At 39.3% G+C, this 25,130-nt stretch overlaps 2 protein-coding genes and 2 long non-coding RNA genes across 5 annotated transcripts; 2 read left to right on the forward strand and 2 right to left on the reverse strand.

The window, feature by feature from the left end:
- Positions 1-2,589: 2,589 nt before the first annotated feature.
- azin1b (antizyme inhibitor 1b) lies at positions 2,590-8,018 on the reverse strand. Of its 2 annotated transcripts, none has more exons than XM_086281340.1 (11): positions 7,811-8,018; positions 6,900-7,022; positions 6,481-6,678; positions 6,162-6,335; positions 5,735-5,907; positions 5,418-5,631; positions 5,216-5,290; positions 4,867-5,032; positions 4,638-4,747; positions 4,308-4,525; positions 2,590-4,226 (listed from the first exon to the last, which is right to left on the reverse strand). In XM_086281340.1, exons 3-11 carry the CDS (start codon positions 6,580-6,582, stop codon positions 4,151-4,153), a joined length of 1,308 nt encoding a protein of 435 aa, XP_086137466.1. In that variant the 5' UTR covers positions 6,583-6,678; positions 6,900-7,022; positions 7,811-8,018; the 3' UTR covers positions 2,590-4,150. The 2 variants fall into 2 exon arrangements, with proteins under 2 accessions (XP_086137466.1, XP_086137465.1); XM_086281339.1 differs by having other exon boundaries at positions 6,900-7,043.
- Positions 7,781-13,272, forward strand: LOC147304045 (uncharacterized). Its single transcript, XR_015127023.1, has 3 exons — positions 7,781-8,018; positions 12,054-12,221; positions 12,831-13,272. It is a non-coding gene; the product is annotated as an uncharacterized LOC147304045 (long non-coding RNA).
- LOC147304046 (uncharacterized) lies at positions 12,481-13,440 on the reverse strand. Its single transcript, XR_015127022.1, has 5 exons — positions 13,190-13,440; positions 12,997-13,068; positions 12,791-12,911; positions 12,625-12,685; positions 12,481-12,517 (listed from the first exon to the last, which is right to left on the reverse strand). It is a non-coding gene; the product is annotated as an uncharacterized LOC147304046 (long non-coding RNA).
- A 1,011-nt stretch (positions 13,441-14,451) lies between these two features.
- atp6v1c1b (ATPase H+ transporting V1 subunit C1b) lies at positions 14,452-24,420 on the forward strand. Its single transcript, XM_086280559.1, has 13 exons — positions 14,452-14,610; positions 17,130-17,310; positions 17,434-17,501; positions 17,685-17,770; positions 17,897-17,991; positions 18,185-18,276; positions 18,929-19,027; positions 20,643-20,711; positions 21,770-21,862; positions 22,134-22,227; positions 22,461-22,558; positions 22,656-22,779; positions 23,513-24,420. The coding sequence occupies exons 2-13, from the start codon at positions 17,179-17,181 to the stop codon at positions 23,609-23,611; spliced, it is 1,149 nt and encodes a 382-aa protein (XP_086136685.1). The 5' UTR covers positions 14,452-14,610; positions 17,130-17,178; the 3' UTR covers positions 23,612-24,420.
- Positions 24,421-25,130: the final 710 nt, after the last annotated feature.

The raw sequence follows: 25,130 nt of genomic DNA on the forward strand, positions 1-25,130 counted from the left end.
TCTTTCACTCCTCTTTCAAACCATCTGTCCTCTCTTTCCAAAATGTGAACACTGGCATCCTCGAAAGAGTGTCCTTTATCCTTAAGATGCAGATGGACTGCTGAGTCTTGTCCTGTGGAGGTGGCTCTTCTGTGTTGTGCCATGCGCTTGTGAAGTGGCTGTTTGGTCTCTCCGATGTAGAGGTCTGGGCATTCCTCGCTGCACTGTACAGCCAAGAAAAGAAGTCCAGACGCTTTTCTTTGCAAGCTCCTTTGAATCTCTTCAACAGTCTCTTCTTTGTAATGGCCTGATAACCAACACTTGCATTGCCTGATGTAGGCTCACACCCAAGTCAGATACTGCAAACAGAATGGACACACGAAGTGCCATACTTACACATATAATGACTGTACTCCAATATGTATCTCTAAGGCTAACAGCTAAGTTAGATTAGCATTGTCTCCAACCCAAAGTTAGCGAAGACAAAGATTTCCATTCTTTTTCTTTGCGATTTCCTTTGCTCATACCAACAAAAGGGTGTTCACTTTAGACCAATTAGCAATGGTCCAATCAGAGTTGCTCTATTTGTGCAGTCAAAGAGTGGATGATGTGAATCGCTCAAGCATATAATTTCAGATCGATCGAGTCTGTGGTAACCTTGAATTTAAGCTATTTTCTCTGTGTGTATTTTCCCCTTGCAGACCATTTAGGTGCAAGATTTTATTCATTTATTTTTTATTACAATCAGATCCACTGCTGTCAAGCACAATGCCCAATTCATCAATACACACTCCAAACACAATGGAAAGCACTGTGCATGATCCATCTGCTGATCTATTCATCTTTTAAACCAATTAAAATGCAAGCAACACTTCTCTAATGAACACTTGAGGCACATGAGACACTTGATAGGAGCTGTAATGATCCCCGTTAGACAAATACATCCCTCAGATTAACTCGATTCTGACGTGCAACATCGAGGAAATAATTCAGCATCTTTAATTCACTCTGAAGTGTATTTATTCTGAGGAAATAACTTTGCACAAAACACATCAATATTTCCTTCGTGCCCCAGTGCTTCTTATGGTCTGCACTTAAAACATCTTTCTTATAAATATGTAATTATCAAAATTACACCCTGTTTTGTATATTGTCATGGATCTTACTGGAAGCTTCAGAGAACACTAAGAGGTCCGAGCTGGGTGTCTCATTCACTGACAGGGCATGCAAGGTAATTTACAAACAGTGAGGGCAGGGGTTTATCCATTTTATCCAGTGTACTCTCAGCGCAGCTGTGGCCGCACTGGCATTCTGATCTGAAGGATCAGCTCTTAATTTGATCTAAGTGCTGAAAATGAACCACACTGCTTGAACACATACGCAAATGTTGCAATGTATGGTGGAAACACAACACTGTACAGGTTGAACTCAACTGTAATTTTTGTAATGTTTAGGATGAAATCCCGCAAGCGGGTCAGTTTTCATTATAACAGGACCCACAGCAGCAAGTGATTAAAAGCTCCTTTCTGTCTAAAGATGCAATGCAGTGTGATAAACTGCTGGAGTGCTTCTAGTGGACAGCCAGCAAATGGTTATTACCCTTCCCCTCAAATATATTTGCACTGTCAGTTTAGTGCTGAAAAGATAGCATTTCTCCAATGGGAAAGCTAGGATCCATAACTAACTTCAATAGACCTAAATTACTTTACCAGCATACTATTAGGATACGCAGACCACTAAAAAATATGAATAAAACTGTTAATTCTAGTTGGACAAAATCTAACTAGGCATGGTCCATGAGTATTAACAGCCAAAATTTTAGCTTTTTTCCTTTTTGAGAGCCTTTTAATTGATGCGGAGGTCCAATGACATCACCCCATTTTAATTTGGTAAATACTGCAAAACTAATGCCATTTTAGCCTAAATTTTAATTAACAAGCAAACAAACTGAAGTAACACCAGGGAAAAAAAAAAAACTAACCAAAAAAGTAATAAAGTATTTGATCAACATGAGCAAGGGAAGGCTTGGACTGAGACCCAGGTGACGACGTAGGAATATTTGCAACTTCCCACATCTTGCACTGGACAAATAGTCCACATATTATTTTAGCTTAAAAAAACCAAAAAAAAAAAAAAAAAAAAAAAAACCCACAAACTTTTTTTTTTTTTTTAAAACACCAATAACTAAAAAAATAAATGTAAGAATAATACTGGTTGGTGCAGCACATTCTTGGCCGTTTAACACATCAACTTATTTCAGTTTTTAGTTCAAGTCTACTTTTGTTAACTAGCATTCAATTTTTGTTAACTTTATTAACCACAAGATTCGTGTTAGGTGTTTGTAGTTTTTACAGAGTAAAAATGAGGTGATGTCACTAGATCTGTGAATCACTTAAAGGCCGGGTTTCTCTATAACTAGGCTGTTGTAGTAGTTTTCTTCAGATTTAAAGAGTCTGTATATCCAAGTAAAGTTATTGTCTTCAAAATAACCCTAGCTGTGGGATGCAGCAAATTGCTAAAGCTCCAAATTATGCTGGCTTACAGGAACAATGTTGTATTTCCAGTCCCTCCACCCACCAATGCCAAAAACCACACAAACACCAGATGAAATGATTTCAGTCAGAAATGTATATTAAATTAATCACTTATTACTTTAACGAGCACAATGTACAGTCAAAGAACAGGCTATGGTCCATTAGTGACTTAGACAAGCAAATTAATACATTAGTCACTCATGACACACAGGGGCGAGAGTTGATTTAAAAAAACAAAACAAAAAAAAAAAAAAAAAAAACAACACAACCTGATGCTTCAGGTCATCTTTAACATGAGTGAACATGTAGCTGTAGAGGAGACTGTGCAGGAAGTCCCTCGACTTCAGAGGCATGAAAGGTCTGTCCATGTTATTTAGCATTTGCACTGCCCCAGAGAGGTCTGTGTACAACTAGCATCTCTCACTTTAAAGATACAGACATGTACATCCATATCTGACACATACAAATCATTTGTGTTTGAGCATGTGTCAAAAGAAGAAAAAAATAAAAAATAAAAATTGAGAGAGAGAGAGAAACCCCCCTCCTTCCTTTGTTGGTTTTCAGAGCCAGCAAAGGAGCTAGTGAACAAGGTCCAAATCCCCTCGACAAGTGTCACAGTATTTTTCCTTTAACCCACATAAGATTTTGTGCCTTTTAAACCAGATTAACCTCTGAGAGAAAGGAGTGCACTGAATACAGTGTCCCTGTATCCAAGCTACAGCTCAGCACAGAGGGAATCTCCTACAGTAATTCCATCAGGGCTTTCGAGTAAAAGGAAACCACTGAGGTCACAAATGGAAATCACAGCACACGTAATCCATGTATCATTTAGAAAACAAAAAAACAAACAAAAACCCAATAACTTATCACAAAAACACTTAAATGGGCCATTGCAATAATACCTGGGCAATAAACACACAAGGATGGAGCTTTAAATTTGCCCAAATTATATCTGAATCCAATAAATATTAAAAACAAAAACAAGATGCATTGAGTGAATTGCAATACAGAAAAATACATCATTGTCATTATTTCATTTAAGCAGCGCCAAGTGAGGAGTCCGAGGTGCGGAGTCCGAGGTGCAGAGTCCTCACGTGGCAGTGATTCTTTTAAACACTTCAAAAATTGCCTACAGACCAAATGTACTGTTCTCAGACACAGGAGCTACACAACTATTGATAGGTAATCAATACAAAGCATGTGATTCAATGGATCTAAATCAATTGTACATTTTGTAAACTGAATTTTAATTAGGAAACAAAACCACCCCAAACATATGGGGGGGGGAGGGGGTCCCATCTCCAAAGAGTCATCCATTTTGTTGCATAATGTCATAAAAGCTTGGGCAAGAGTTCTTTTAGCAAACAGATTAAAGTCGCAAAGAGTCAAAACTAGGGTCATCTTCCAGGAAAAAATTTGAACTGAGGTATCAAATAACCAACCGTGTGTCATTGCTGGAGGTACAAAAGTGAAATTCTGGAAGAAATTACAGGACACTGCTGTTTTCCAAAGCGGCTGGAATGTTGACCACATTTAACCCCTCATCCCAAACACCACACTGACCTCTCCTCTCACACAGTGAAAGCAGAGGTAAGGCAGATCTGTGCAATAAAATATGGGACAGAGGCCGAGGGTACTTAGGGACTGTACGGGAGAAACGAGAAGTTCTTCATGGCGCCACCCAGTGTCACGCCGGCCTCCTGCATTTCGTACCTGAGGACAACAGTGTGACGATCAATTCTCTTAATGTCTTGTTGCTACATTTTCATGAGTGGCAGACACCAACGCACTCACCAGTCAGAGGTGGAGACTGTGTAGTAGATTGGCAGTGGGGGGGCAGTGGAGAGGCAGCTTAGGTCCTCTAGGCCGCACACCCCCATGTTGGAGAACAGAAGCCAGTCTCCCACACTGAGCTCTGGTAGTAGGCAGCGCTCCACCACCTGGTCTAAGGGGTCCAGTGAGGGCCCCCAAAGGCTGCTGGCATACATTGCCTCCTCAGCACACAACGCACGCTGGGGGGCAACAAAACCCATCAAAACAGGCAAAAAACAGACAACAGTAACCATGTGCGTGCTATCACATGATCTATTCAGTCATGAATTGAGTTTAGTCTCCTCTACTAACCTTGTGTACTGACGGGGCAGGGATGGAGTTTCCCAGCAGCTTGCGGCCAAATGGACCATAAACACCCTCATTCATGTAGTACAGGAACTCAGTATCCTCATTGTTCTCACCTGAGTGAATACATTAGATAACCATTTTAGAAATCTAAAACAAGAGTTACTTCAACTAGTTTGGTTCTGATTGTATGAAAAGTTAAATAATCACAACCTCAGAGAGTAAAGTAACTCACCTTGAGCTAGGCTGTCCCAGTGGCGAGTCACCACCTTCTTGCCCATAATGTTGACAGCCAGGCTGAAGGCGGAGGCCACGTAGAAGCTGCCCGGCTGGGCCAAGACCTGCACACCAGAAAGCTGGGGGAAGTAGGCATCCAGCAGTGGCCTGACTGCAGTTTCAACCTGCATACAGTGAACAGACAGATCAGATATTTTCAGATTAAAAAACAAAAAGACAAAAATAAAGGACTGGATCATAGGAATAAATGCTTTTGCTTATTAGCTAATAATAAGCTTCTTGCTAATAAAGCAGTTAAAAAGAAGATTGAAGCATTTCTAAATGAGTCACTTCAGTTCACTACTTGCCTGTTTCAGCTGAAACTCCGAGCCAGTAAATCCACCACCAATGTCAAGGATGTTCATGTTAAACCCCACTTCCACCTGAGTAGATACAGACAGTTGTCATATCAGATAAAGTCATTTCAAGACAGAATACTGGGGGGTGGGGAATCAAGTTAATATGTGTCTACTACTAGAGTTATGATTTCATAATTAGGACAGCACTCACCCCCATGTCAAACACACAGCGGGCATCTGACAGTGCATGGGTGTAGGCCTGTTGCAGGTCCTGGCAGGAGCTGGGGATGTGGAAGGTTACCCCCACCACCTCGACTCCCAGCTCCTTGGCTGCTTCCAGCAGGTGCCGGCAGCTCTTGAGAGAGGAGCCGAAGGTCATGCTGGTCTCAGCCGCGTGGGCCTCTGTGGTCAACTGCAGCAGCAACCTGGAAGGGGTGGGAGGGGGGGGTCAGATGCATTTTAAATTAGACCATGGATCTTCTTTTGGACTTCGCGTTTATTAAAAAAAAAAAAAGTTTGCTCATTTACTTTGCATTAGGATGCAGACGGGCAATCTTGGACAACTCTGCCTCATTTTCACACACAAGATGCTGGATGTTGTTCTTGGCAGCATACTTGATGTGTGCCAGTTGCTTGAACACACTTGAGAGGATGATGCTTTCCGGTGGTACACCATGATCCAGCACCAGGCTCATTTCAGCCTGCAGGTAATAGGATGCACAAAAATAATAAATAAAATAAATAAATAAAACCACACACTCATTAAAACAATCAAAAGCAGTACTAAATGCGTTGCATAAGTTGAAAGGATAACAGTCATCAGCTGACTACCAATCAATGATGCTTGTAATGTAATTTCCCTTAAAAAAAAATGAAGTGCTTACATAAGAGGATGAAGCACTTTGCAGCTTAAAAATAATTACTGACTGAGTCAAAACTACATGAAAAAGCTTACCTTGTTGGCGCAAATGAAGCCCAGGCCCAAGGATGCCAGCAATTCAATGACTGCAGGGCTGCTGTTGCACTTGACTGGGTAGTAGGGCTGCACATGTGGCACCAGGCTCTGCCAGCACAAATGCTGTCGCATCAGTGCACCGAGATCACCCACCACAAAAGCACTTTTCTCCACCTGAGAAATCAGAAAGAAGGTAGGGTGCAGGTAAACAAATTTATCAAACATGTATAACTACAAATCCCATCAGATTAAGTAACTCACTGATGCAAAATAGAATTCAGGGATAGCCTCAAGAGAGTGTTATAGAAGCTGAACTGACCAGAGCCTGTTCACAGATGTGTGCATCAATGACATCTTCCAGAGTCACTCCTCCCTCCAGTAGTTCAATGATGTAGCTGGGTTGGTCAGTGAGTCCTTTCATCTCAACCGTATTCCGTTAATCCGACAATCATAAAGAGCAGATAAACAAGTCAGGGGGTCACGACTGAGCCAATGGGTCCTGCCGGTATGCAACAAACTGGAGAGAAGAGGGAAGAGACCAAAAAAAACCAAACAAACAAACAAACAAACAAAAAAAAAAAACACACACACACAGAAGAAGAAAGGAATATATGACTATGGCCTTTAAAAAAACCCAAACAAAACAGCTTTGTGTGCAGAATTGAGTCCTTCTCCCACACACACCTTCACTATAAAAATGCATGCATCTTTGTGTATAAGACACACATAGCTACTCACATGGACAAGTCAGGAGATGGACCTGTCCCTTTATCAGCTAGGATCCCAAGGTGGCTCAGCGTTGAAGTTAAAGTGCTCCCGGTAAAGAGCCGCCCCTAGGCCCTCTGGGTAGCGTTCATACACCTGTGCAGAGACAGGGGAGCCCTGAAGTACAAGCACTCAGTATTAGATATAGATCCAGAGGAAAGACACTTTCAGGAAACATGTAGCACAGCGTTCTTAAGGAGGCTCAACAATCCTGATTGTTGCTTTTGATGTTTAGGTCTTATCTATTGAATATTTGTCATGGGTCAAAACCTGAATGACACAACACCCCTATCGGTTCAGTTACACCCGACTTAATGCCTGTAACTGAACTACTACCCCTGTCGTTAGTGTTTTTATGGCTGCTGGTACTCCTTACGCGATAGACGTCCAAATAAAACACGCGCATGCGCTGTAGTACTCACAACAGTGTCACAACTTGACAAATTGAGTATTATTTCAATGCGCAGACAAAGCATAACCCCTAACTAGAGCAAACTGATGTAATACGTTACATTTGACTAGTTAAAAGATATTTGTATTGCTCAAAGGAAACGCCATTGTGACAAAACACACTGCTGAAAGGTTCATGGAAACGACAGAACCGCTAACTGACGACGGAAGGAGCTTACGTTAGAGCTGGGTGTCCTTAAAATTTCAATAACAAGCCGCTAAATGACACAATAAACGAATAAAAGCTACATAGTGGTGCCGTGACTGCGTCACAATTTCTTAATACATTGAGTTGAACACGAAAACACCCGGAAAACACATATTTCAATATGTGGCTCGGTCATGTGCAGCAAGAAGGCAGAAAGACGAGCCCGCCATGTTACGTCCGCCCGCTGAACCCAAAGAACTCAATCGAAGTACTTCGCTGTACTTACGTGAGATAACGGCCAGAAGGTTTTGGAAAACCGTCTTCTCTTTTTCGGCGGAATTTTTAAAGAGTAGTGGGCACAATGATATAAGAAAGAAAGACGGCTGTTTTTGCCATATGTCTAGGCGAAGAACGCGCGTCGCTCGAGTAGTGTCTTCTCTGCCTGAGAGTGGGGTGGAGATGGACTGGAAAAGGAGGCTGGGGAAGAGGAAAAGGTAATCAACGGCTCGTGGGCGTGGCTTGAACGTTCAGTTTGACCAATTAACGCTCTGCATTCGTGAGCGCATACCAAATACGCATTTCCGAAAATTATACAGGCTGCAGTACATCTGTGATGTTTTTTCAGGTTGCATAACCATAAACTTTCCAAACAAGGCCACCCAGTAAATGAGCTCAAGAATACAACTGCTCCGTTTGTCAGGGAACAGCTCACACGCACTTTTGTGGTTGCTACAGAGCTATAGCTGCTATATTTTATATTTAGGAAAATATGTATAGGAAAATACTATGTATAGGGCATAAACGCTATGTAAAATAATAAACAGAATGTCAAAACAATATTTTCTAGAAAGCAGTAATTGTTTTTAAATGTCACATTTGTCAAAAGATATCAGCAATCAGCATCTGTCTAATTTCCAGAGATAAATAGTATTGCTCAGGCGTGGCTGAAACTTTGCACCTGCTTTGTGTTTAGTTCAGCAGTTCGCTGTGAATGAACAACGAACACAACAGATTAAAATAACATATTTTCTTGATTTCTGTTGAATGCAGTATTTAAACGCTCTGTGAGTGTGCCAGTAAGGGTCTGCTGTCTGCATCAAACTTGTGGGAAAAAGGAAGAAAATACCTGAACATTACCACAGCAAGTTTTTATCACATTAGTGGAAAAAACACACAGACCAGATGAAAATAGCTATCTGTGCGGAGTGTATACTTTTATATCTATGGTTTTCATTTACTGATTATCTTCCAGTATTCTGTTTAGCCAAAGAGAAAACTTCTGGTCTTATTAGCATTACGACTAAACACAAATGCGCTGTAAAATGTAAGCAACCGTCTTTGCATATAAAAATCACATGGACAAGGCAGGAGATGTCCGACTATTAGTTATAGAATTCCAAAATGGAATTATTTCTAAACATATTAATGCAAATATAAATTATACTTATAGCCATGCTGGTCAATTTCCAAAGTACATTAAAAAACAATATGCAATAAATATGCCATCACTGTGGATTCTTTGCACCTGTTGGCAAATACCTTCAGATTATTTGCTATCTTTATGAAAGTCAATGGTGACAAAACAAAGCACATTAAATTTACAATAGTATAATAGTAAAATAGTGTGCTTTGGATTTCTGTTAATTGCAGCATTTCTGCCTGTAACCAATTTCAATTTGTTTGATCTTTTTCTTTGGTGTAGTGGTTTAAATACTGTAAAGAAAAGAAACTAACAGGCTGAATGGTGAACCACAGCTGAATAATATATTATCAAGTCCAAGTTATGTTTAGTCAGTTTTTTTCAGTATTTTGTATTATTTTGTATTAATTGTTGTCTGTTGTGGCTGTATTGATAGTGTGCATGTAAAGATGGATGCATCCCCACTTCAGAATAAATCTAACTATGGGTTACCTGAAGCTGAACGTGAACCTGAGGCCAAACATCAGAGAATGTATGCATGGGAATAAGGCCCGTACTTGTTAAACTTGATTAAAAGGGTATCTAATTAAGTCATACCCACTCAACCTGCCCTGTCTTTAGGTAGCCACCTGAGTCTTTTCCTAAAGCTTTGCTTGGTCACTCACACTTTTATGACACTGAGAACACAAAACATGCAAACAAAACACGCTCCCCGTTTCAGTTGTACACGTTTTGGTATTGGTGCTTTCGTCACGTGATGAAATAAGATGTGAGAGTTCTTCAGAATGTTCTGTTCTTTGATCCTCAAGATCTGTCACGGTCATCATAGCCTTATTTTAGCTGCGATAATTTCAGCTTAAAAGGGATGTAAAATTAATTTCAACAAACACACAGTTCAGTATGACGCTAAAGCACTGGAACACTGCAAAGATAAGTGCGGAAACACAGCCTGCAGGCACTTTAGTCGTATGACTTTCTGTTGCACCCAACCAACGTGTTGCACGTCTTCACCCGTGTGTTTGTAAACAGCGTAGAGGTCCTAGAGCGCTTATCTTTGCTTTATGACACTGCAGTAGACACAATGTTCACAAAACAGCATGACCCAGAAATGCTTAACCAAACAACATGGAAACTGTTTTGCACATATTGCAGAAACAGCTAAACAAATGACTGTACTTCTGAAAAATTACTCTAAAGCTTACTCTAAAACTTCAAAGTCTATTTGGGCAATTTGGACAAGAAAACCATCAACTGAAGTATAAAAGTATGTGCTTCAAGTTTCATATCGGGGCCCATGGGGTCAGGAGTAAATTAGATTTAGTCACTGTTTGTAGCAAATAAATTCAATTTGCCACCATAACTAACAAATATTTTCAAAGTTAACACACTTTCCATTGTGTGAAGACTGCAGTAAGAAATCTGCAGGGATGTTTCATGTGCTCACTGCAGTTTAAGTAGTGTTACTAGAAATATTAAGACAGAAATGGCAGTATCACATTTTAAAGGGCCCGATGACTAAAATGCACTCACTGGCCACTGTGTTAGGTACACTTGCTCAACTGCTCATTAAAACAAATATCTAATCAGCCAGTCACATGGCTGGAAATCAGTGCATTTAGGTCAAGATGACCCACCGAAGTTTAAATTGAGCATCACAATGGTGGGAAGAAAAGGTGATTTAAGTGACTTTGAACGTGGCATTGCTGCGGGTGTAAAATGGGCTGATCTGAGTATTTCAGAAACTCTACTGGGATTTTCCAATGCAACAATCTCTGTAAGTGCAGAACAAAAAAAGAAGCATCAAGCCTGAAAAACACACATTTAGAGCAGAGGAAAAGTATTGAGTCTTTACTGGACTGTGTGCAGAAAAAGAAAAAACAAATTTCAACCTGTTTACCTCGCTTACCTTTTTACGCGGTACCTTTTTATGCCTTAACCTGCATAATTTGTGTCCACTACATTAATGTATTTGTGATTCAAAAGTTCAGTTTCTTCCTTTCTGTACCGACCTCTTGTGGTAAGATGTAATCATGGAACTGCTGTGCTGCCTTACTTGTCAGTTACTGCCTTTAGGTGGCACTGAATGTCTATGAGACAGCAATCTTCAGGTATTGGTAATGTGTCAGCAACCTCTATCTCTATACAGTACACTGCATACTTAACCTTTTTGGACCTTTTTATGTTGCTAGGCATATAGGCAGGATAATGGCATCACATCGAATTTTAAGTGTTAAATATACACAGTGACTGATTTTTATGTAAACAAAAAAAAATTGTTTGTTTACATGAAAATCTAAATAACCTGCTACTAAATAACCCTTTTGAAGTAACTCTCAGCAGTTATTTGGACATGAAATAGTTGGTAGACATGTTATTAACCCTATGAGAAAACTGTTACTTTTATTCAGGTACAGTGCCATCATAAGGCTACAGGAAACACTTTTATTCAAACACAATTTCTTATCAAAATGGCTTTAAAAGAGATCTGTGGCAGTATGTCATAGCTCAGCTGTACAGACTAAAGATCAAGTGTACAGGTGTAAAGAATAAATAAGACATAGTTATGCTTGATTTAGAGAGACTAGAACAAAGCTGTTGTTTTGTTAGTATATCCCCGTGCAACAGCTTTGTTCTAGCAGACAGTTTCCTGCACAACGTTTATTTGTACAAGCACTTTATACAGCATTTCACTGCAGGCTTTCCAGCCCACTCTCTCGCTCTAGATCTGTGCTGGAATAATTTGCAAGTGCACGTTAGCGAGGCCCCTTCACTGTCCACTTTTAAATCGCGTCTTAAAACCCACTTTTATTCTTTGCCTTTTAACCTCAGCGAGACTTAGTTTCTCTTGTAATGAAATTAGTTATTTAATTAATTATTTTACTTTTTCTTTTATTTGGCTTTTATTTATATCTTATGCATTTTATTATATAGTTCCTATGTACAGCACTTTGTGTCAGCTGTGTTTTTTTAAAAGTACTTTATAAATAAAGGTGATGATGATGATGTGGTTCTTCGCTACATTAGCAGTTGTAGTGAGCAGAACTGGTACAAAGTTTGCAATGTTGTTGAGTAGAACTTTTAAAGGATTTTTCTTTTTGATTTCTGTCAGGATTGTCTGGACCATGTCATCTCTGATGCCACGGGAGAAGATGGCCTGGGTTTCTATTGATGTGATAGTTTTGGAGACTCGATCCAAAGGGATCAAGGAGGGGGAGGAGGACGCTCCCAGAAGCCGTGCAGGATGCAGGGAACTACCCCTATTACCACTTCCTGTGCGGTGAGCAGTTTGGAGCAATGCTCCTGCTTCTTCCCTTTAAGGATTTCAATGTAATTTCTGACCATGTTGAGGAGTTTAGGTGTTCTGTAGAATAAGTTCAAGTTAAAAAGTTAAAAGAATGATCTTTTCAACATATTTAAAGCATCACAGAAATATTGAAACACTGTAGCTGGACCGTTAACAAACGTATGTCAGATGTAACTCACTGAAATTTAGGAGGTATGGCCTCTGGAAATTTAAGGAGCATCCAGGCTTGAAACTCTATGTCCCTCATTTTATTAATAATGCTCACTACCCTGAAACAGGAAACACATTAACAGTGCAGTTTTGTTTAGATATTATGTGAACATAATGAAAAAAACAAATCTCCAAATTACTACAAGTCTTGTGAGTTTTCTCTCACCAGTTTCAGTAGAGTTTTGGCTTCTTTTTAGTCAAACCCCTCAAGTTCAAACTCCCAAAGCCTTAAAAAGAAAACAAAACAGAGGTTTTCTCTCTGCATTTACACTTTAACACAAACAGACTGTCAGGTGTGACGGGGATGGTCTGTAGGTATCAGTGTAACTCACTGCTCTCTGCTCTGCTCTCTTTGCTCTTCTCCACCAACAGATCTCTCAGATTTTCAATAGTGATGTGTGATGGGATTTGATTCCCCTGCTGAAGTCTAAGGAACACCATCATCGTTGGAATCTAAAAATAAAAGGAGCCATTTCATCAACACCACTCTCAGGTCCTCAGATATTACCTGATATTTTATGTCAACTGTGGGTCTTACCTGAGCCCTGTAGTGTGGAAGATGCCAGCAGATCTTCACAGCCATGTTGTAAATGGGTGTATTGAACAACACCTGTCAAAGAAATAAGAAGTTCCTTATTGCTACTTAAGTCGATTCTCAGTTTGTCAGCTTAAAAACCACATCAAATTCTTCAATTTGTTGAAATGCAGAACAAGCAAAAACTGTCATATACCCTGATGGGTTTGTAGATTCTTCTACTTGCTTCCATTGAAATGTTGTTGTTGTATCACAGTCGGGAATAAAAACTGTCAAATACACTCCAAAAATTGTGTAATGTAAAATGTCTCCGGACTGGTTGTTTGCTGCTCTTTGACTTCAGCAGGAGGAGGTGAACCCACAGCTGGGAGTGGTTCCATGGTGTCTTGGAGGATCTTACTTCAGGTTCATGATCATAATTATATTCTTTCTGGTCTAAACCTCAGACAAGAGCTGGTCAGATGAATTGAGTCAGCTTTCTGAAGTTCTGCTACAGAAAGGAAACAAGGACAGCAACACCTCCACCTTTATCTGACAACACATCTTTGACGATTTGTCTTCTCAGTATCATAATAATTATATTGTCAGAATATTTTGGGTTGCTAAAAACAACTAAAAGCATAAAATTCCGTTTTCAAAATTCAGTACTGATGTCCCACATTATGAAAAGTTAGCCCAAACGGTGTACAATGGGTTTCTTTTCTGTTGACCAACATAAAAACTTTTCCAAAAAGCAATTAAAGAGATTAAACAAAGATATTTTGAAGGCATTTTGGAATTACCTGATTTAGCAGAGCTACTTACCCACTGTAGCTCAGTTCATGGACTTGAATTAGGAGGGACAAGAAAAGTGAATTCAACTGACTCCAATTTACTGACATCTAATGGTGAGATTTTACATACTGTAACTTTAATGATAGTTGAAAATAGCCCAGGCGCACGGTTGCTAGGTGAGTACACAGTTTGTGTAATATGTGAATAAAAATAAATATAAGCTTTACCCTCTTTTCCAACCAAAAGTTCCCAGTAGAGTTTTTGACCTTCAGCTGTTTTCTTTCCGTTTTTGTTTTTAATATCTTACACACACACACACACACACACACACACACACACACACACACACACACACACACACACACACACGCACACACACGAAAAACATTTATGACTCGCACTCTCACCTCTTATTATTTTAAGTAGCTTAGTATAATGTATCTGTTACTTTAGCAATTTTCTCCCACTTCCCCATTAGGTTGATCTCTTTTACTATTTATTTATTACCATCAACTATTTGCTCAGTGTTAGTTTGATAAGTATTTTTTAAATATAAGGTAAATTTTACTTTTAATGAACTATACTTTATGCTTAAGTCTCTTTGTTCCTAGTACAACCTGCTTAAGACATGTTCCACTCAATCTCACGAGGAGTTGATCACGTGAAAGCCGTTTGCGCACGCGCAGATTTCCTCCTCTGATCAGCTGACTTTGAGTGAGATGCTCTGTTGAAGGAGCCCCGTGTGTCTAAAACCCGCTGTTGTCTGCGCTATGTGCAGGAAACTGCGTGTGTTTGGCTGAAATATACCGAGTGGACTGCGCGCTGAAGCCGTTAAACGCGTCGGTGAGTACCGCGGTGCTTCGGTTAGTGACGTCGTGACACCGTGAGGCTACATTGATAAACAAGCTGCTGGTAGCAGCAGTAAGCTAACACTGCATGAAACGGGTTTATTCTGCTGTCACTGATTTTTTCTTCTTTCCTTTCCCTGATACCGAATCAAAGAGCGGCGGTTTCTATTCATGTGGCATTCTGTGTGTTTAATCAAGAGGAGGGTCGCTATTTAGCGGTCTGCATCAACAAGAAGTTGATCATATGACAGTCAGTCAGCAGACATGGAGACTTGTCTGTCTCTCCTGTGTAGCTGTGATGAAATCAGCCACTTCTGTATGTCTGTGGGACTCTTTAAAACCAGTGGGAAATAATGAGGAAGTTCAAGATTCAGAACCAAATAAGAATCAAAAGAGGAAGAAAGAGGATTTTTACATGACTCATTCAGTGTTAGTTTGACGTGTGTGTCTGTCTAATGCAAAGTGATCGGAAAGCACTGAGATTTTTCTTAATCAAAAGATGTGAGAACACAGTTTAAAGCAGGGTCTGTTGTGGATAGCCACACCATTGAACTGAACTCAGTTCTGTTCAATATTAATTTGATCTTTTGTATTTGATCTGTATTTCTTAAACTTTGTACCGATAATGTTTGCTCACATCTTCTGAGCGTGCCTCCTTAACTTTTAGAGAAGAATACAAATCTAGCAGTGATACTGACTTAAAGTTCTCTGCCTGTAATGAATCAAGAAGCTAACTGTACGTCCAGAGAAACAGAATCAACTTTTTGGGATTTTCTTATCTGGATTATTGAGAATGCATTTTAACAATCTTAGTTACAACATCAACAACATGGTTCATTTTTAGCAAAGACTGCACAACACTAGGTGGCTGTAGCTCAGGAGGTAGACCAGGTGTTCTAATAATCAGAAAGCTGGATGTTTGAGCTCTGACTGCTCCAGTCTGCATGCCTTAGCAAGATACTGAACCCCAAGCTTCTCTCTGATGCATCCATCAGAGTGTGAATGTCAGATAGGAACCATTTAGGTTGGAAAAAGGGCTTGTGTGAATGAGGCATGTATAGAGCGCTCAAGTAAAGTAGGAAAGCACTATATAAAAGCCAATACATTTACTTTTCATTGAGCACATAGCTGCTAACTCCTTTGTAATCTCAAACCCTTTGGCTATCCTGTGTTGTGGACAAAAAGTTAAAATTGTCCGCTTCGTATTTTTAACTGAGGCTCCAGATTTCCAGCAATATGCTCGAATTATCTTGGTCTGGTTCACCTGGAGAGGGTTATATTCTCAAATCTTTCTTTTTCTCAAGGCACATTAGTTCAGCTGTCTTCCACACACTCTAGTACAGCGGTCCCCAACCCCCGAGCCTCGGACTGGTACCGGTCCGTGAGTCGTTTGGTACCGGGCCACGAGAGTTGAGGCTCAGGTGTGAAATGTATAGTTTTCAGGGTTTTTATTGGTTTTCAGCGTTATTTTGTTATCGTTTTTATCGTTTACTCTGTTTTCCTTGGTCTCTTCACGTGTGTTATGAATAAATTTTCTTTTTTTCATTACCGGTACTAGTTTTATTTTGTTGTATTTATCCGCGACACCTTAAAGGCCGGTCCTTGAAAATATTGTCGGGCATAAACCGGTCCGTGGCGCAAAAAAGGTTGGGGACCGCTGCTCTAGTAAACTCCATCAGAAGCTGGATAACTTGTGTTTTTGCGATTTTTGTGGGAAATCACACAGCTGGTCTTCACTTCCTGGATGAGCTTGGTTAAGAAAGTCCTTGTTGCTTTTGCAGCTTTGTTGGCTAAATGTCAGACGTCCGTCCCTGCTATGCATCAGTCAAGTTCTTGTATTTTTCAGTGTGTTTAGTCTCATAATTGCGATTTAGACTGTAATCCTTAAACAACAATTTGCTCTCCACAAACAAACACACAGCTTTACCTCTGACTTCAGTCCATGTCTTATTAAAAACTCTACACTCATCTTTCAGGACTAGCAAACTCACATTTCTCATAAATGTTGGTTCCAAAGGAACATTTACAGTCATGCTTGCATAAACATACCTATGTACATTAAAAAAGAAAATAAAGACAGCAAATTTGTATTGCGTATCTCCACAAAATCAGAAAAAATTGTAAGCTATTATCTCATTACAGCTTATGGTGAGGAATTTATCAAAGAATGTTTTGAGACTGAAAACAGGACAAGCTGCATGATGTATACTTATTTACATTTTAATTCCAATTTCCCACCAACCTAAAATGGGCCAATCAGGAAAAACCAATGGCTTGGATATGGCCGTACATTGGGCCCAGGTCTGGTCTAAAGGTAAAAGTAAAAGGTAAAAGCCATGCATTCATATGTTAATTAAGTAAAGATGCAAAATGAATAACCTGCCTCCAAAGCATTAGATAAGTATTATTATATTATCAGATTAGGATTTTACTGTAGCATTTCAGGTAGTGCTGCCCATTCACTAAATCGAAAACATAACATGAAAAAATTAAATCTTGTTTTTTCACCTTCAGTAACTTCCTTACATCAGCGGCACGGGGGACAAAATTCCTGCCAGCAGCCATGACAGAATTCTGGTTGATCTCGGCTCCCGGGGAGAAGACCTGCCAGCAGACCTGGGACAAGCTGATGGTGGCCACTACACGCACCAACAACCTCTCCACTAACAACAAGTTCAACATCCCTGACCTCAAGGTGAAAAAACCCCAAAACACAGCAGTCTTCTGTGGCTAAGGCCTCAGTGATGAATGCATAGGTGGACACCAGCGTGGCCATTATTTGCCTTTTTGCTTATGTTTTCTGGTCTACCTCTAACAGGTTGGGACTCTGGATGTCTTAGTTGGCCTGTCAGATGAGCTGGCTAAACTAGACACTTTTGTGGAAAGGTAAAGTTTACTGAAACATGACAGAGTTTTGTGTAATGTGTTTGTCAGGCAGCGGAAGAGTTGTGAGCTCAGTTTTATAAAGAGTGAAAGAAACCTTTAGATAGAATCATGCTAATTGCTGTTTCGTTTTTCTGTTCTCTCTGCTCGTTTTCTATTCACTACTCATCCTGAAATCGGATGCAGTGTGGTAAAGAAGGTTGCTCAGTACATGGCCGATGTTCTGGAGGACAGCCGAGACAAAGTCCAGGAGAACCTGTTGGCCAATGGAGGTAACCTCTGCTTACGTAATCAGGCAGCTTCTTAGAAAAAACAAGTCTATTTGCTTTACAGCTATTAAAGTATATGGAAATGGAGATTGATGCTGATGTCTTTGATCTTGTTTCTACTTGATACAGTTGACCTGGTCACCTATGTCACCAGATTTCAGTGGGATATGGCGAAATATCCGATCAAACAGTCTCTGAAAAACATCTCGGAGATCATTTCCAAGGTAAAATCAACTCTCTTTGTAAATTAATTATTAATGCATTGTGTTGTATATTGCTGAAGTCCTGGTTGATGAGTTGAGATTTCATCTATTGTATTAAGACATAAATTGTCCCAGAGTACACTGACTATATCAGATTTTTCCAGCTGCACTGATCAGCGATGATGTATTCACCCATACCTGCTTGGTTTTCTAGCAAGTGACTCAGATAGACAACGACCTGAAGGCCAGAGCTTCGGCTTACAACAATCTAAAGGGAAACCTGCAGAATCTGGAGAGGAAGAATGCGTGAGTAAAACAGCCGTCACTAGCACAGACGTTTGTGGACACAGTGGACGAGTAGCTGTTGTTGTTGTACTTGTTTCAAGTCTGCTTGGAGTCCATCTGTGCATGGTTGAAGAGTTGTGTGTGATTACAAGGAATTTAAAGGGCACATAGTCATCTGTGCTGAGCCTCGTAATGAAATGTGTGTCCCTCAGACTACAGCGCACCCTTGCATAAATATGGGCCTATGTTGGCCCAGAGCGCTCATGCAAAAGAAATTATTCATCTCACAAGAGTTACTTTTGGTTAAGTGAAAGTTAACAACAAAAACAAAAACCATGCTTTTTTTTCCATTCATTGTGTTTCATTGATATTGTGGAATTGGGTGCTCTGCATTACAAGCTTTCACACATGGACACTATATATTTATTTTTTAATTTTTTAAAAAAAAGCTGGATTTAGAGTTGCACTGAAAATTTGTATGTTATGTGCATTTTTGTCACATGTATAGGATGTTTTTCTCATCACTGTAGAGTAAAACAATATTTTAGGTTGTTGCCTGAGCATAATGTGAAAACATCTTAGCTTTAATAATGTTAACAATACTGTTAGTATGTAACTTTATTCAATGTCTGTTTTCTTGTGCTCTGTGTATATGCATGTGTCTTTCTTCTAGGGGGAGCTTGATGACCAGAAGTCTGGCTGACATAGTGAAGAAAGAGGACTTTGTGCTGGACTCAGAGTACCTGATTACCATGCTGGTGGTCGTCCCAAAGTAAGTGCACCAGCATCATTGTATGCAGTGTGTGTGTCTTGTGAATACTTATTTTTTGAGCGCTTCTATTCATGGTGCAATCCCAGTTCCGAAAATGTTGGGACGCTGTGTAAAATGTGAATAAAAACAGAATGCAATGATTTGTAAATCTCATAATTCCCACATTTTATTCACAGTAGAACACAGAAAATATCAAATGTTTAAATTATGAAAATGTACCATTTTAATATAAAATAAGTCATTTTGAATTTGATGCTAACAAGTGTCAAAAACAAGGCCATGTCTAAAAAAACTACTGTGTCGCATGACCTTGACAAGGAGGCATGTCAAAGGATATTGCGTCCATGTTTTGCAAGGCCAATATACCCATAACTCAGAGCAAAAAAAGTTCAAGGTGAACTGAGGCCAAAACAACAAATAAAAACTTTTAAGGAACACTGCTACCTAATCCTTACGTGAAGCAAAACCAAACAAAAAGTGTGCTAAACTCACAAGCCAGAAACGAAGAGGGAGTTCAGCCCTTCTGCTTTAGTGATACACTCACACAGTGAGTGAGTTAAGGTATGTACAAAATATAAACACCAGCTAACAGTCACAGGGTCTAGCAGAACTAATGTGTCTCCACAAAAAACATGCATAAAACTATCAAAGGTTTGGAGGCCGAGGGCAGGACCAGAACGCTGCTGCTGTCATTTCTGTTAGGAAAGTGCTGCTGGGAGTAGGATTTTTATGTTATTTAATTTTTTCAAATACCAGATGTTGATAGGGACCAATCAGCAGCTGGCATGTCACCTGGCCCAGCCATGGATTCAGCCAATCAGGCGGAAACCTGCATAGAGAGGCTCAAAGATCCTCAGAGGTTGAGAGGTCACTCTCCTATATATAAAGCAGTGCCGAGAAACAACACTAACCACGTTCACGTGTGGAGTCTTTGCATTTGTAGATGGCGCAATAAACTGTTTTCACAGATGGTGATTTCTGGAAGTGTTCCTGAGCCCACGCAGTGATTTTAATGACAGAATCGCATGTTTTTAATGCAGTGCTGCCTGAGACACTGAAGATCACGTGCATCCAATAATGATTTTCAACCTTTTTGCGCACAGAGATTTATCTTCTTTCAGTCACTGTTGATATTATGTATTGCAGGTGATATGTTTAAAGAAAGTCCTCACAATTGTATGTTGAGAAAACAGTTTCTTTTAACCACCACTTACATTTAATTTTCCAGCCGTTTGTTGCCTTTTTTTTTTTTTTTTTGAGATGCTTTGATGCCATCAACCTGAAAATTAGCTCAGATTTTAATTAAATTGTCCATTTTGTCATTGTAAACATTTGATGTTTTGCATGTCCTACTGTAAATTGTGGGGTTTATGAGATTTGCATAATAATTGCATAAGGTTTTTAATATTTTACACAGGGCTCCAATGTTTTTGGAATCTGAGTTGTAGACAGTGCGAAGACGTTTTGTGATCATTAATTTATGAGCAAGTAATTTCATAACTGTACAGAATTTGGCTGTGGTAAAGGTTAAATTTTTAATTTTGGTCTGAGAATGGTTTTTATCAAAATAAAATAAAAGTCAAAGATGTTATTTTCTAATTTCCACCCTCATCAGGACGAGCTACGCTGACTGGCAGAAGACATACGAAACGCTGGCTGAAATGGTCGTACCACGCTCCACCAAGTAAGTCCTCCCTAGACGCTGCTAAATACAAAAGGTACAAGAAAGGTCTGCTTTTAAATATATTTGTGCATGTCATGAATTGCACATGGCTGTTCCATGTTATTATGATAACAGTTGAGGTAGACCAGAATTTTTACTTCCTGTGTCTTCTTCTGAGTTTAACTTTGCGCTTGACTCTGATTAAAACTGGAACCATCTCACGTGTGAACTGTAAACAATTATTTGACCCGTATTAGAATAGAAGACGTTACGTGGTTGACCTGTAGAAGGCAATTGACCCTGTGTCAACATGGCCAGGTGATTTAGGACATTGTGTTTAGACTTTCTGGGCAAATGTGACCTCAACATCCTGATGATCCAAATCTGGAGCTGTCTCAGCAGGAAGACAGTTTGCATAGTTTGATTAAACAGAGTTTATTCTTAGCTGAAAATATTCTCCAGTGTTGATTTCTATGGTCACCAGTGAGGGATGTTTCACTTTATAGTATAATTATAGTTATAGTAAATCCAACTTAACAGGTATCAACAGTTCTTTTCCTTTTTTTTAAACTCCTCTAAACTGGCATGGTGGTAAGACAAGCCAAAGTGTATCAGTTTTTCCAACCTTCTCAGCGTCTGGTTTAACATGAATTTCTGTATTTTTCTCACTTCAGTCATTTTTATTTTCTGACAAACTGAACTGTTTTTATTAAAGTGTAGTCCAACTTAAGTGAGTGCAAACATGTGTGGACTGTTCTACTATTACTATTACTATTTTAAACAGTCCAATTTGCAACGTTGCAAAGGTCAGCAGCTGAAGAAAGTAAATTACTGTTAAATAAAATAAACGTAAAAATTTTGTTTTATTGAAATTTATTATTTTTATACTAAAAAGTTTGATTTGCATTTGAAATGTATTTTTATTATATTACATAATGTTTATTTTAAACATTAAATTTACATTTAAATATAAATGTATTGCATCTCTGTGTGGTTGCATTGTTGCTCCACAAATACAAATACTCTGCTGTATTGATATATTTTCCCACACCTCTTGTGCATTCTGTCCTCATCTCCAGGCTGCTGTTTGAAGACAGCGACAGCGGTCTGTTCAGTGTCACCCTCTTCAGGAAAGCTGTAGATGACTTCAAACACAAGGCTAGAGAAAACAAGTAAACTCTTCCACTTCTGTTTACTCAAAAGAATATGAGCTTTTCAGAGTTAATGTCTAACTTGATACACTCCAGCCAATCCAGCTTTGTGTTTTCTCTGAATGACAAATGTTTCCTTTAGTTATAAATGCTCCATAAATAGATAAGTGGCTCATGAGGATTTAAGTAGGGTGTGTGTGTGTGTGTGTGTGGGGGGGGGGGGGTAGGTGCTTGATTATACTCATCTCTGTGAAAGCTGATAGCCATCTCTCTGCTGTGTGTCCTGGCTCAGGTTTACAGTGCGGGACTTCCAGTACAATGAGGAGGAGATGAAGGCAGACAAAGAAGAGATGACACGCTTGTCCACCGACAAGAAGAAACAGTTTGTATGCCTGCTGCTTACTTCAGTAACAATGTGTGTAGTTAGTGGAGCTCGCGCTGTACAGAAAGAATTGTTTTTTTTTGTAGTACATCTGTACATCCTTTTGCAGCTGCTGTTTATAGTTAACTAGTAATCAGAAAGTAAGCATGCCGTTTCATTTTCATATTGCTGTGGTATTTATCACCCTTACTTTTAAGAATGGTAAAAATTGATGATATGTTGTTGCATTTAATCTAGGGCCCTTTGGTACGATGGCTGAAGGTGAATTTCAGTGAGGCCTTCATCGCGTGGATTCACATAAAAGCTCTACGCGTGTTTGTGGAGTCGGTGCTCAGGTGAGTTGTCTTGCAGGAGATTATGAATTTATTAATGTACAGATGTGCATCCTTTACCATCAGGCTCTCGAATTCATGGTTACCTTGTATTTCATAGATATGGGCTGCCAGTCAACTTCCAGGCTATGCTGCTTCAGCCCAACAAGAAGAACATGAAGAAACTCAGAGAGGTGCTGTACGACCTGTACAAGCACCTGGACAGCAGTGCTGCAATCATTGACGTGAGTCTCAGCAGCACATTTGTTCATTACTTACCTGTTTGTTTGTTTTTTTTTGGCAGTGTTAAATGAAGTAATCTGAGGACTGTGTTATACAGTAAAGTAAGAATCCACCACAGATTATGACCTCGAGTCTAAATGACCTTTATACTAAAAACACAAACTGGATAAAGGATGAATGCTGGTTTCCAGTTTGCGTCACAGTTGTTTTTGGAGTGGCTACAGGAGGTAGAGCAGGTCAGCTACTAATCTTAAGGTTGGTAGTTTGATCCCGGGCTACTCCAGTCTACATGCCAAAATAACATTGGGTAAGGTACTAAAACTCAATTCATTCATCCCAGAGTGAATGTGTGTGTGAGTAGGTAAATGAGATGTGTTGCGTAAAGCACTTTTGAGTGCTCACGTAGAGTAGAAAAGAGCATCCATGCTTCCATGCTAGCTGCAGGTGACTGCAGCAACCACTTGCCAACTGGTTGGGGAATGCACATTTTTCCCAGCGGCCTTCGGTTGCGTGGTGGAGGAGAGATAACTGACTGATCACTGACCGGTTTCTAGGCCTGCATGATGCATTCATTAGTACTAGTTAACTGGTTTCAAAGTAAATGCCAGCAACAACTGGCCAAGGGACAAAGAGTTGCTGATTGGTCTTTATTTAAGTGAGGAAAAAATATTTTTCCAAAGAGAACGATAATGTATTGTCATATTCTCTTGTATAATTACTGTTCTCTGCCTTCAGGCCTCCATGGACATCCCGGGGCTGAACTTGAGCCAGCAAGAGTACTACCCCTATGTTTACTACAAGATCGACTGCAACCTGCTGGATTTCAAGGTCTAGATACATTATCATCACGTGCAGGAGTGTTCTGATGTGACACTTTCACATCCACAAACCTTAAATTATTTTTACTCTAGACTTTTTTTGTGTTCTTCCTTCTTTTCCTGTGTTTTATGTTCCTAGTACATTCCTGGGTCTCCTCCCTTATAAGTTGTTAGGAATCAGAGTGCTGATTAGCGACTGTACTTAGGATCTGTTTTAGAGGTAAACTGGTCTCTAATCACAACTTCTGTTCCAACATACTTAAATGAGAGCTAACTTTTTTGTTGTCTTTTTCTGTTTGTGCCACACTACTTAAGTAAACAGCTTCCTCCATCTCAATAGTTGGTATTCCCTCATTGCTTCAAATGCTATGTAAAATACAGTGTTTTTACTGTCACTACTTCCATACCCTACTTGTTAAAATTAACATGAAAGGTATATGTGGGGTAAGTGGGAATAAAAATAAATAAATAAATCAGTGTGCGTGTTAACTACAGTATTTATTTCAAGCCTCCAAAATCAGTGAATATGTTTGTTCAGTTTTTTAAAAGTGACGTGTTTATAGCTCCCTGTAAGGAATGCCTGTTTGTAAGTAGATGTTGACAGTTGTTTCTGCTTCTCAAGCTAAAACCTGTGAAACACTGAAACTGGTCATTTTACGGTACAAAGAAGCAATATGTTCGCTGATCTTATGCTCCTGTGATTTCTGTATATCAAGCCGTTTGAGAACAATGAATAATGTGTATATGTGCAAATACTGTATTGTCAGTATATCTATAAATTAAAACACATATTTAAATAAATGTGAAATTAAATACTCTATGAAAGATCCTTGACTTTGGCTTTTTATGCTGTGTAAACCTGCTCAATAAAGTAATGGGGGAAAAAAAGATAAAGGCTAAGTTGTTAAGGGGTGTGACGATTTATGAGGAAATAACATCTCTCTGAAATAAAGGTGTGGTTTTAGGTACTACAATGACCATTTTAAGGTTACGGTTGATACAAGATACACTAACAAAAAGCGTATCTTAAAGATAAAACATACACTAATCAGTTAGACAAAAACAACCATGTGCAAAATGACCAGACTCTTCAAAGAGATGCAAAACAAAGATAAATGAATGCAAATTGATTCCAGTGACAATGCTGAGGGATATCAGGAGGGTGTGAGGTTTTGTCTTATATCTTATTCCAAAGTTCATCTTATTTTTCTCTTTGTCCATGTATATGCATGTCTTTTTACACAAAGATGCACATCAAGCTCATAATGATTCACATGTTTGTTTTTTCTCATTATTTGGCTTTTTGTGTCTTTTACAAAATACCTACTCTACATATTCAGTGTTTCTTAATAAGAAGGAGCATATTATTCATTTTCTGTTACCAAACACAGCTATCCATCCACACACGCATTTGTGGGCATGTTTACTCTGATCATAAAGTATTTTAAGCCATTTAAAGCTTCATTATTATCAAATGCAGATCCCCTATAAAAAGTTATTTATTGGCGCCTTATTAAATATGAAAACTGGCATCC

The sequence above is a fragment of the Aulonocara sp. 'chitande type north' Nkhata Bay genome, linkage group LG22 (genome assembly GCF_057382095.1).
Source record: "Aulonocara sp. 'chitande type north' Nkhata Bay isolate Kocher_YH1m ecotype deep benthic linkage group LG22, A_spYH_male_GT1.1, whole genome shotgun sequence".
NCBI lineage: Eukaryota > Metazoa > Chordata > Actinopteri > Cichliformes > Cichlidae > Aulonocara > Aulonocara sp. 'chitande type north' Nkhata Bay.

Bases quoted from the DNA above. Each gene is read 5' to 3' on its own strand.
- atp6v1c1b (XM_086280559.1), top strand. From the start codon at position 17,179: ATGACAGAATTCTGGTTGATCTCGGCTCCCGGGGAGAAGACCTGCCAG. The intron at 17,502-17,684 runs GTAAAGTTTACT...AATCGGATGCAG, and splicing joins CTAGACACTTTTGTGGAAAG to TGTGGTAAAGAAGGTTGCTC. The intron at 22,780-23,512 runs GTGAGTCTCAGC...CTCTGCCTTCAG, and splicing joins GCAGTGCTGCAATCATTGAC to GCCTCCATGGACATCCCGGG.
- azin1b (XM_086281340.1), bottom strand. From the start codon at position 6,582: ATGAAAGGACTCACTGACCAACCCAGCTACATCATTGAACTACTGGAG. The intron at 4,526-4,637 runs GTTAGTAGAGGA...GTTGCCCCCCAG, and splicing joins CTGCCCCGTCAGTACACAAG to CGTGCGTTGTGTGCTGAGGA. The intron at 4,227-4,307 runs GTGAGTGCGTTG...TGTTGTCCTCAG, and splicing joins ACAGTCTCCACCTCTGACTG to GTACGAAATGCAGGAGGCCG.